This window comes from Drosophila eugracilis, unplaced genomic scaffold (assembly GCF_018153835.1).
Source record: "Drosophila eugracilis isolate 14026-0451.02 unplaced genomic scaffold, ASM1815383v1 contig_513, whole genome shotgun sequence".
Lineage (NCBI taxonomy): Eukaryota > Metazoa > Arthropoda > Insecta > Diptera > Drosophilidae > Drosophila > Drosophila eugracilis.
The window spans coordinates 829447-842346 of NW_024573387.1; the positions used below are offsets into that span (position 1 = coordinate 829447).

General features: G+C 41.5%; 1 protein-coding gene across 1 annotated transcript in view; it reads right to left on the minus strand.

The window, feature by feature from the left end:
- Positions 1 to 1463: 1463 nt before the first annotated feature.
- The window catches only part of LOC108114851, a 44215-nt gene continuing 32778 nt past the window's right edge, over positions 1464 to 12900 (minus strand). The window contains exons 4-6 of the mRNA XM_017225997.2: positions 3538 to 4121; positions 2661 to 3461; positions 1464 to 2578 (exon numbers count right to left, since the gene is read on the minus strand). Of these exons, the coding sequence (XP_017081486.1) occupies positions 2375 to 2578; positions 2661 to 3461; positions 3538 to 3951 (1419 nt within the window). The 5' untranslated portion in view covers positions 3952 to 4121 and the 3' untranslated portion in view covers positions 1464 to 2374. The remainder of the gene's footprint in view (positions 2579 to 2660; positions 3462 to 3537; positions 4122 to 12900) is intronic.

Genomic DNA, 12900 nt, shown 5'->3' on the forward strand with positions numbered 1-12900 from the left:
CAAAGACCCCTGCCCAAACAATCGTCGCCGGTTTAGGTTTAGTTTGTTTTATTAAGCGCAAGTAGAAAATATCTCAAGTATTGTTTATTTGAATTTCGTAGAGTGAGCAAATTAATGGCCATTAATGTTCGTTCGTTCGTGTACGATTACCTAATTAAGCTAGCTAGGAAAAAAAGATGCCGCCTTGCCGACTGACAGTTATAATTTGCATGCACACAAATAACTTTAACAATTAGATTTGTAAATTACACATCTTAGCATATACTTAGCTTATTTTTCTTCCTACTGCACTTCTGTTTTGCACAGAATCGGTATATTGATTGAGACTATATATATAATATATTCATATTCAGCATTTGTCAATTGGCTTATAACGTAAACGAAATAGGTCTGCAGAATCGACATGAATGATTAAGATATCACTTACGGCTATAAAAGTAAATCGAGTGTAAAGTAATAAAATCGTGTAAATATGGCCTGTGTAAAGTAAAGTTTGAGTCAGAATTTCTGAAAAGTAAAAGAAAAGGAAAAAAACATTTAACGGTAAATCAAGTAAAGGCAAATAGGTTTTGGCATTTGAAGGAAAGGTCTTATGTCTTATTTCTTTATACTTTATAATTTCTGCAAAAAGTACTTAATCATATATTTTACTATATTTATTTTCAGAATAACACGCTTTACCCACGATTGTTGGCCAACACACGGTTAATGCATTCGCAACAAACGGCTTAAAGTAATTAAATTAACGTCCAAATTGACACATGAATTTAAGGTTTCTTTTACCAATTACTTATATCTGATTATTTACCTTTTATTGACATTACATATGCATATTCTTATAGTACAAATTCTGGAAATGTTTTCAACAATTTTAATCTGCTTCTTGAATTAACACACTGTGTAGGTACATGAAATTGCTGTAGGACATTCACTGAAACACCGAGTTGCATATTGATATAAGTTGATATATATATATTACTCCGATTATATAGCTTTGTTATGTTGCAGCTGTCCAAGCATTGTACTGAGTTGGCTTTTAAATATTTGTATTCTTCATAATTGAGACCTGATAGCAGCCATTGTCAAAGTTTACACCAAAGTACATTCTAATTCTTAGGTTAATGCCGGTTTTCGGTTTTAATCTTTACGATATTTTTACGAGTTCTCAAGGTACATTTGACATTTAGGACTTCGGGGTCATCAAGGCCCCGAATAGTCGATAACAAGTTACAAAATAATCTCCGTAAAATGCAAAAATAAAATGTTTTCTTCATCTCTTAGGCTAATTAAAGTTATTAAATATTTTAAAAATAGCTAGTAATAGTTAGTAAGAAAATATACTCATTTATATTTATGATCAATTGTAAATTCTGTTATCTAGAAGACAGTCCATGGAGTAGAGCTTACAAGCTAGATTGAATATCAATAGCGAAATATGTTCTTAATGGATTTGGTTTGTTTAGTTTTTTGAGGAATTTCTTAAATGTTTATTAATTATGGAATAGTTCAGAGAAGCTCTTAAATGTTGCGGAAAATACAATACTAACAATTAACATTTTGCTTAGACATATGTATTTAATCTTAACTGTTATTTAGTAATAATATTAGTAAATTTTTATAATATCCTTTCTAGCCTATTTTCACCCACACTTCTGGGACTGACTGGAGCTACTCACCATTCAACTTCTGGGATTTGGAAATATTGTCCTCGAGTACACTTTCCGTTCATATATAAATTATTTAAACTTACTGTTTTGAGGTGACGAAATTTTTCATACGCTTTTTGTTTTTAAGTTGTTATTGAGAAAAAATCATAGACAGAAATAAGTTTAAAAAATGATTTATTTATTTGAGAAATCATGTTTAATGTTAAGTCAAAATGCAGTTCCGTTTTGTAAAACTAAAACTAAACTTAAGTAAATGCAAAGTTCACCAAACTAAGCTCAGGATAAATGTCAAGGAAACAAATGTTACAAAAGAGAATCATGTTAAAGCAACTGAAAAGGAGAGGAAGAAAATGTTTCTTTTACTTTTTATCACAATTGCGTATGAAAAATTTCTTTAATTGCTAGAAGCCGCCACGCCCGCTCCCGCCACCACCGCTGGAGCTGGCCAAACCCGCCGTCGATTGGCGGGGCACCAGGATGCGCGGCAAGGTCAGCGACCTCTTGGGAAAACCATGTCTGCCAGCCTGCGGCTCTTGGACGGCAGAGATGGAGGACGAGGTCATTGGCTCCGCGCTCTCCCTTCGCGGACGAGCTCCTCCTTGACTTGCCAAGGACGCAGTTGAAGCTTCCATCGCCGCCTCCGGTTGACCTTTCTTCCCCTCCATCGTTGACCTCTGGGAATCTGCTCCGTCGGGCTGCTGCGAATGTCACGCATACGACTGCGCCGTCTGCGGCATCATGCCACTGGAGTAGCCACCATCTAGTCCAGGCGGTCGCTCCACTAGGTTCTTGAGACGCCCCCGCAACTCCTCCAGACTCTTTGACTTCGCCTTGTTGATGCGCTTGTACTTCACGTCCTTGGGCTTCGTCACTGACCGATGGTTAAGCATAACCCGATTGTAGTTGGTTACCTGGAAAATGATTGGAAAGTTCAAAGCATTAAAAATAATTATTTTAAAAACTAAATATTTGAATATATATTTTATTACGCACCTGGTTCTTTCCATTAAGGGGTTCCTGCTGTCCTGTAGCCGATGGTGGAGGAGGAGATGGTGGCTGGAGCTGGGGTACTTTGACACTGAGTGTGGTGCATGGTGAATCATGACTGGGCGATCTTTTGAGGGCACCCAGTTGTCGTCTTGGAATGGTGGGTCCGCCGTCTACTGGCGATGACTCTTTGGCTTTGTCGGAGGCCGAGGGACTGGCGGCATCTATCTGACCCTCGGTTGAGCTGGAGCTTAGGGCCTTGTCCGATCGATTCTTGAACTTGTCCCGCTTCTCGGCCACATCTGTAGTGGGTTCAGGATCCTCTTCGACGGAGTAGACAGTTTCCAGGATGTCTGGACGTCGTAGAAAGCAGTTGTTCCGCCTGGCTGCTCCGTATTTGTTGTGATTCGTTTCGATTGCATCAGATATGGAGCGGACAATGGTGATCCCATCGCTGCCCAGCACACCACCTAATCCTCCAGCTCCACTGCTCTTCCGCCGCGTTCCCAAAGTCATCGGGCTGTCCGAGTCGATGTCCTCTAATACCACAGCTGAATCGGAATCGTTCAGTGAGTCCAGTTCGTTGGCATAGCTAGCTTCAATGGTCTCCAGGCCATGATCCACGAGGCGAGAGGATAAGGTATCGATGATCTTCTGCTGTCGCTGGATGGTCAACTCCCGGTGGTTTAACAGGCTGGCAATCTGCTTCTGTTTTCGCTTCAGACGGGATTCCAACAGCAGGAGCTGTGAGGTGAGAGAGTTCATCTGGTCTGATTTCTCCTTCTGATAGCGATAGTGCTGCTGGACCTGGTTATAGATAGAAGAGGTTTGTGTTACAAAGTACATCTTTTGGGTTAATTTTTTAATTATAACTATTACTAACCTGCATGGCATATGCCTTCCTCCACTTCATAATGTGCTCCGTCTGGAATCGCACCTTAGAGCGCAGTTCCTCGATGATTGCCCTGGCTGTGTGCAGGTCCTTGGGATCCTGATTCATCATGTTCAGGCGCAAGTTGCTGGTGTGTATCGAAACAGGAACGGGTGGTGGCCATTGAAATTCCAACGGTGGCTGGTTAACATCCGTTGGCAGCGAGCCCCTCGGCTGGGCTGTCTTGGTGGTTTTCGGTGTGGATGGAACGGTGCCAGCACCACTGGGGCCACCACCACCTCCTCCTACTCGATCCAATCCGGCATTGCCAGGATCCACGGCTTGTGGCGCCTGAGGTTGCTTCTGAATGCTGCACGCCATGCTGCTGATGGTTTTGGCAAATTGTGTCGCCCGGCCGGCATACATTTGGCTGAGATATACACGATGTGTCCGGAACTGTGGCTATATAGCTATATCTTTCACCCTGCCCGATGTGTGTGTGTGCTCACGCCGGGGCTATCTGCCCGGGCAGCATGCAAAACCCGGCTGGTGCTGCTCGATGGATGTGCACTGGACCGGACTGGAGAACGTGCTGCCTGCAAAGATGCAAGTGTGTGTTTTATTAATAGTCAATATTTGCCCCTCGAGCGAAAGGAAAAACAGCAAGGAAATGGCAGATGAATTTCCCGCACATATTTACTTAAACTAAAGCCGTTTTAAGTGTTTTTTGTTTGAGTGTACTTAATGGTACAGTGTCCAAATTACTCATATGTAATGTTTTCAACAATCCTTTATTCAACTTTCGGGGGGTTGGTTAAAACAGAAATTACGCATACGCCCCATGGGCACAGATGCGACAGACGCCACAATGTAAATTCCATTACAATGCCAAGCAGGGAGCAGAACAGAGAACACAAAATGTCATTATGCATAAAATGAATTACATTAAGCTCGAATTAAAATTAAATTCGGGATATTTATTCACCAGCACCCGCACCCACTATTCGCACTCCTTTAAGCAATTATAATTACTGTTTTATAAACGCATTTTGATTTGAATATATTATATATATATCCGAGTATATATATTAGCTCCGTGGCCCATTGACACGCTCAAACTGAAATGCTAAACTGACCGTAAAATTCTGCAACCTGTGGTTTTGGTTTCGCCCACAGATAAGAGTCGGGAATCCTTTTATTAGTTTCTCTGCACTTTCAGGGGGCTGACGTAAGGCTGAAATTTATGAGCTTTGGCCTTGTCTGATAACCTGATTAGCCGGGCGTAGTTTTAGGATGATGTAATTTATATTTTATGCCATAATGGTTTTGCTGAGGTGCGAAGAAAATAATGCCAGAGGAACGGAATGGGCAAAATCAAATATTTTAAAAGGCTTTCGCAGGAAAGGCAATTATGGTTTTGATTTAGGATAACAATTAAGTAATTACCCTACTGCTAATTAAACTGCTCAGTGCCAGCTTAAGCGGGTTCAAGTGCATCTGCAATGCTTGGAACTCTAATGAATTCCGAAGAAGCGGTTCCACTCGCTGCTCGCTGCGCTTCCAAAGCCAGACAAATTGAAATTATCCATATAATCTGTTCCGTATCTTGGCCAAGAACAAAAAAAGCGTAAGAAAACCATTACAGATGCCAGGAAAACGGAAAGACAACGACAAACAAAAGCCAAAGAAGCGCGCAGGAAGACCAACGAGCCTGAACCACATTTTTAACATTTTCATTTAAAATATCTTTCAGCTTTAATTTGTGCAATTCATCAGCAGAGTCAGGAATCTAGAGTCTGCCTTGAGTTGAGGAACTTGACTGACTTGAGAACTTCCGTTTCCACTGGCCTAAGGAATGCTGTTTGACTAAGAACATGCAATTGAAAACTATTAACAAATATGCCAGACACGCCATCTGCAGTCCCAGAACCAATGGTAGCCAAAGACAATCCATGTTCGCTTCCTCACCAGAGTTTCCAACTGAAAACTAGCCTTATTTGCCGACTCATTCATCACTCTTAATTATGACAATTGCACACGAGCGATGGGAAATCTACAAGTTCGCACTTGGACTCTTAATTGAATGCTGTTCACCTGGACGATTCGGGTAATGGGCATGCCCAAGGGTCACTCTCCATTCAGAGCCTCGATTTATGACCCCCTTGGCCAGCTGATCGCCCAATTAATGTTCAATTCAATGTGGAGACTTAATTGAGGAGCTTGTCGACTGCCATTGGATTGTGCAATCTTCAAGTTGTCTTCCAGCTCTGACTCATGTGCCTCTAATTGGACATATGTTAGGAAGATGTGTTTCAAAATTCACTTATTGGTGTTTTGGATTGGATTTAAACGAGGCTTAAACAGAAAGCTAAATGGCTAAAATAATCAGAGATTTAATTTGATTTTCCACCAATTTGTTTGACAATCTAATCAGCTTTCCAGCTGTCTAGCCAAATTAGAGATAGCACAAATTGACCGCTTTATCTGTTACTTCGTGTAATCATAAATTTCAAAAGTGTCATTTGCAGATAAACCCTCCACCGACGGGAATTTATCTGAATCGTTTTTACTTTCCAGTGAAATGCAATTATGGCAATCATTTTCAGCCCTGAGCCACATTCGGTTGGCATGAAGTATGCCAATAACTACCAGTAAATTGAATCCACAAGCGGACAGTTAAAACTTGACACTTGACCCCTTTGGCGATTTTGGAATGCCAGATAGACATGGCCATTCATACCCCATCCTGTCCTGTCCCATCCTGGCTATTTTTGGTCAACCAATGTGCGAGGACCCTGAGAAATTCATGGGGCTTTCGATGGCCAGACAGTGGCTGTAAAATGTTTGCGGCCAAGGGGTAATTAATTATGCCAGTCCTACGGCTGCGGTTCGTTTTTCATGCGTAATTTTGGGGCTGGAACTGTGTGTGTGTTTATGTGATGAACGTGATTTTTACACAGTTTTTACAGTTTGTGCCGACAGAAAGAGAGCACTACGGTCAACAAACAGACAAATAATGTGGCTGAAACGGCAGGGAGGGTAAATAACCCCTTGCCACTCGATAAACCCAACCCGCCAATGTCCGGAAACTCCACAAACACATGCCGGGGTTTTTGTCCAGCTCTTTTGGCCCTGAAAGCCTGGCTGCTCTTGGACTGTTTGTTTTGCCTTGACCACGACCACCAAAACATGAAAGGACACAGTTAATGATGTTAAACGTCATCACAGCCCTTCAGCAAATATCAACCCCTTCCCATTTTGTAATTTCATTCAGGTAGTTACCTGGCTGACAAGGCAAAGAGGTGGCATCCAGATCGCTGTTAAACTACTTGTAAGTTGTTAAATTAGAGCAGTAGTTGGTTTAACACATCATATCGCTTGAGGGAAACTGTGCTCTTTGATGGTCTCCCGGGTAAAAAGTTTATAAACTATTATACTCCACAGGAAAACGTAACTGGATGTTACTTAGCAACTTTCGAAACTTACAAATACACGAAATGTAAAAGGGTTTACTAAGAATGAAATAAAACTTATAAAAATCTATGATTATTAAGAGAAGTTATCCATAAATTGTTGATTGAAGTACATGTCCCATTACCATTGCCCTCTTCTCTTTCAGTGTACAAATTATACAACAATTTCCAGGTGTATTTTCATACACATTTGCCCTCGAACTTTTGCAGCTAATTCGCATAGCGCAAAAGTTGGTTTCATTCGGGAGAAATTGAGGGTCTTCTGCGTTATTTCTCAGTAGGGGCTTCCATAAACTCCAAGCCATTTGCCAGGAATTGTCTTATTGTTGTTTCCTAGGAATTACTATTGCCAGTGTCCTGTGACTTTCAAGGGTCTGAGGCAGGTGGACAGGATACGAAGTCCTGTGAATTGTGGGTAAAACTTTCAATGTCCCTCCGCTGGCTACTTTTATAGGTGGAACGTGACCGTAATAAGCCGTTTCACACGCAAATTTCCCAAACCCCTCGGCCGGGAAAGTGTTTCCCCAACGAAACGCGAAAGTGCATTAAATATTTATCCAATCAATAAAGCATATTTCGCTGGCTGTCCTCCTCCATAACGTTCTTGTTTTTTTCTCCTTGTATCCCGGCTGCTTTCATTCTTCTTCAATTACCTGCAACAGAGGATGTCGGCATGACTGGCAGTATTTTCCCGTAAGCTTTTCCTTTCTGTTTTCCCTTTATTATTTGCAATCTGGAGTTGTTGAGTTTTTCGCTGGCTGCTTGTGTTTACTTTATATTCTTTTTGCTTGGCCCTTTTACCCTAAGAACACTCCAACGCTTCTGCTTATCTCTTATCATTTGCAGAAAGGCCTCTAAGAAAGCGGAATTTCTGAATAATTTACCGCGAATGGCAAACATTTTTCAAATCCCACATGTTGCTTGTTAGCCGTTCTTTGTTTGTCTTTGTTGTTTGTTTGTTTGTTTGGTGGCCCCGCTGTTCGCATTATGCGTGAGTAGCTAAAATTGATTTGATTTACCAAACTTCAGGCAAACTTCCACTCAAATAAAGATCTTTTCGGGCCGTTTTAAAGTTCGGCAAAGTTTTAGGGAGTCCTTAAACTGAGTGCTTAAACTGAGTGCTGATAAACCCATGGCAAGGTGCATCGATTCTCGTTCGATTTAACACTTGTAAAGCTGCTTTTAGTCAATTGACCATTAAGTGAGTTGTTTCAGCAATTGCCCCATCCTGCAGGGTAATCGCTTTTACCGGTTCTTCTGCTCATTTATTCCACATAATCGCACTTAATGCTCGGCATTAATTAAATGGCTTCGAGTTCTCATTACCCTGCATGGCCAACGCACAGGAGACTGAAGGATATGCATATAATAGAACGAGAGTGCCAAGTGAATACCCCTTGGTCCTTAGTCCCTTAGTATCATAATTTGTGGCGGCTGCATAAAATTATATTTTGAAAGGGAAAGCTTAAAAGCCTTTAATGGCTCTCGTACTTGATTAAATGAGAAATATTTATTGAAAATATATAAGATGATTAAACAGCAAATACCAAACGAACGGATCAGCGAATGCGAGTTAGAAAGGTAACTTTATTAAGAGCCAAAAGTTTATAGTTCACTCCCTTTCCAAAGCTAAGAAGATATCTATACAAATCACATTACAAACATCTGTAAGTATTGAAACATAAAACTGCAACTCTATAAGGATAGTCAATACCCAACCTGAGTGCCATAGTGTGTGCTAAATGAAGCGCAGCGATGTCAAAGTTAAATGACTGTGAGCTTACGCCGTAATCACGGTACGGCATCCCACTCTTGGATAGTTGCCCACCAGAGATATACTAAGCCCGGCTATTTACCAGGACTCCATCAGAATCTCGTCTCACTTTTCACTTTGTTAGTTCGCTATCTCGGCCAGCTGCTGCCTTTTTATGGTATTTTAATTAAATTGTAATAACAGGGAAGCAGCGAGACTAGGAAGCCAAGGGGGCGGACCATAATTATAAACCTATTAGAGTCCATGTAATGAATGGCTGGTTACTAAATAAGCTTACTGCTTACTATTAAAATTAGTTATTGATTTAATGGGCATGAAATATGGCACATATTTGTGAAAGGGTTTGCCGAATAGCTCTCTTAATGGGTCCATGTTTTGGGTAACCATGGCTATGGCTTTGGGGAAGATTCTTAAACACAACATTGATCATTAGGGATTGGAGGGCAGAGCCTTTAACAAAGTTTCTTGTTAATTAAAAATAACCTTTAAAGCCAGTTTGTGGGAAAACCCCACATCTAAGTTAAACAGAAATTTCCATGAAACCACAAAAGTTTTCAGCCAAAAACGGGATTCTTCAAATGCACTTAAATATTTGTTGTTACTCGCTATTTGAGCTTACTTTCCACTGATTGTTTTGGAGCCTTTTGTACGAAAAACAATGGGATCCAGATCAGCACATGCAGGCACGTCTATACATTTATCTGCAAAGTGAGCTGGGTTGGGCTGTAAGTTAGCTCAGAGCCGTAAAGTTGCAACCATTTTCTGGGTGGGCGTGGCCAGGTGATGGTAAGGCATCCAACTGGGCGGCGAGTGCAATATATTCCTGTCAAGCTGTGCACCACCACGGGACTTTCCCGCCCCCTCGGGTACAGTTCCCCGGATCGCCATCAACGCCCCCTTCTTTCGTTTATATGCGACTCCAAGCTGGGCAGATAGCCACGTAGCTTTGACATTACATTGATTGACTTTTGATGTCTGTGCACTATGTGGGTCTAGGCCATCACTTTCTCTGTATTCTTTCTTTCTCTCTCTCTTTTGGACGGGTCAGAAGCGGTGGTTCCCTATCGCCGATGCCATGAAATTCATACTCCCTTGCCGTTTCCCGCTTGGAAGTTAGCTCACGTAAATATTCCTTTCGCATCTCTTGGGTAGCTGTATTGTTATGGTTCACCAATAAAATATTTATTCCCAATTAGGCACAGGCCCCTGCAACACTTACACTAAGCTGCAAAACTGGGCTAAGAATGTAAAGTCTTGCAAGGAAAACAGTTTATTTATCTTGTAAGTGGATTATTTGGGGATTATCTAATTCTAAATACTATCTTTATAATTTATATTTTGGGATATAGTTTGCTTATCGCCTACCAAAGAATCCTCTAAAATGTGCCCTGCTGTCTTATTAACCTCTTGCCCTGCTGCAGAGTGTATTTATTACACTTGATCTAACTTTCTACACATTTTGAGACCCGCCTGCCCACCTCGTCTCATCCATCCTTATTGTCTATGCCTATTAGTCCCCTTGGCAGTTCATTGGACACATACATTATGCAAGACACTCAAGGCTAATTGCCGGGAACGGATGCCCATTTGGCTCATTCCTATCTGTGGGTTTTTTGTTTTGTCGTCAGCAAAAGGTTGATTTTATTAACCGGGCTTAATTGCTTCATAAAAGCTTAGTGCTTTATATTTTTCAACAGCCTACAGGGACAACGCAAAGTGGGTGGAAAACGCCCAGTTGACCTAGTTTTTGTCTCCGTCTTTTACCTTTCTTTTACCTTTTCTCCTAGTTAAATAATTTTCCTGGCCACGAAACGAGAGACCAAGATGTTCAAGGCAAGTGACACTCGAGAACTGAGCATTTCTTAATTTTACATAGTCTACTGGGTAGGGGGCGCGAAAGGATTATGGGCGTGGTAAGGAAAAAATAAAAGAAGAGCAATTGAAGGCGATTGAGAGTGTCCGGCACGTAATCCGCATCCTGGGATCAGGTGAACAACATCTCGCCGAGTGGCATGCCACGCACGTAGCCTGCGATGTGGCAAGGATAAGGTTCCTCCACGTCGTGTTATTGTTATGCCGGTCTGGATGTTTTCCCTGGCTCAACAATCTGCTTCTGATGGCCAAAGGATATCAGCTAGCAGGATAATGCGTCTGGCATGTTAAGCAATGGCAGCTCCTGTACATTGATTAGCCTGAATGCTTTCCAGCAATTCAATAGAGAACCATTTAGTAGCCCCCTCGAAACTTGACTGCCTTTTGTCTTTCAACTACTTAGCATAATAGAAAAATTTGTATAAATTCAGCGCCCTTAAGGAATGTAATAAGTTTAACGTTTCTTATATAAATATTAATATCTCAATTTCATAAAATGCCTTCATTGTAACTTTCCCAAGGATAATAGCTCACTGACTTGGTCATTTCCTGCGGGCGTCTAATTCGGGTGACTAAACAGTTCCCATTCAAGAAACTTTCCCCCTGCGAATCCTTTTATGAAAAGATGTTAAGCATTATGCCTGGAAGGTGACTGCGGACTCAATTGCAACTCAAAATAAACTGCCCGTCATGGGGCGGGCAAAGTTGGCTACGCTTTCAGCTGATTAAGAACAAATTTGATATAAATAAGTGGTGAAAACAACTCGGCACAATTTAACGCTTTGTTGCGGTCAAGTAACTTTAGAATTCCACTGAATGAGCAGGGCCGTAGCTAGCAAAAAAAAGAAAATGTAAGAAAAAAAGTAAATGAAAACAAGTGCAGAGTAATGAAAGAAAAAGCATGAAGACGCGTCGACATGAAAGGGAATTCTTCAGCGTGTTTTTAAGCCGATTTGATTCTGCGGTGAGTGGAACCACAAAATGCTATAACAATTTTCAAGCTAATTCCTTTTTTTTGCGCTCTTCTTCTCTGTTTATAGTACAGTTTTGGCCATATCGTACCAACCATACCAATGGCATTTTGATTAACTCGATGATGATGAGGCAGCCGAAGATGAGGATAATGACCTTGGGATGCCATCAGTTTTCCTTCTGGGCAGCTGGCAAGCTTGGCTACATCTTCAACTTTATCCTAGCTTGTGCCCCCACAGTGCCATCACCGATCTCCTTGCTCTTGCGGTTAGATGGCCAACTTAATAAGCAAGATATCCTCAAACTGAAGGTGGCTGAGAAAGCGGTTTCCGGCTCACTGCGCTTTTGGTAAAGCCCCAAGCCAAGTTAATGCCAATATTTTACTCAACTTCTCGGGCCTTTAAGCGAAAGCCACTTAGGATTAGTGCTGCTACACTTTTACACTGATTACTATGACGAGTGACTTAATATTCTGAAAGGAAAGTGGAAGCTAAAATAAGAGTGCTTTGAAAATGACTACTCTGCCTGACCATTAAAAATTGTTTTAAATATTTGTTTTCTTGAAAGTCCACTCTATCAACTTCCAAATTTTCCATTCGAATTCAGAGCCCACTAAAGTCTAATCCAGATTTCGTAACCGCCGTCATCTTTGACAGCTCATTAAAGCCAACTGCTATTACTTGGACCTCTTAGAGCTGGGCCAACATGCAGGCAACTTTCACAACGCACTCCGGGTGGCAGGTGAATCAGTCAAAATCGATCGTGCCACCAATAACTGACCGATGGCCTGTTTGATTGATTGATTGACTGAAGGCACGCGCTGTAATTGGCGACGTGTTTGCCCCGCCGAGATTTACACGTTTTTTCGGACTATTTATATCAACGCTAATTTTTATTACCAGTTTTTTTTCTTCTGACCACATCAGCTTCCGCCGTTAGTTAGTGGAACTTGGGGCCTTTAATGAGCTGGCATTTGAATTTCATTTTGGGGTTGAAGCGCTTGATTTATGCTCGTACAGCGCGAACCCGCATTGAAATGGAAATCGAAATTGTGGGACTCTAATTCCGTTTCAGTTGTTTTGGCGGAACCTTGAAAAATCTAACAAACGCAACGAACTGTGATGGGATCTCTGTTGATCTCATTTATTCTGGGTGTCAGTTAAATAAATTCACGTTAACTGGTGCATTGGGAGTTGTGTGAGCTTGGGAACCTAGCCAAAACGGCGTCATGCTCACCTTGGGGAGCTATTTAAAGCTCGAAGAGAACAGTATCAGGATCTGATT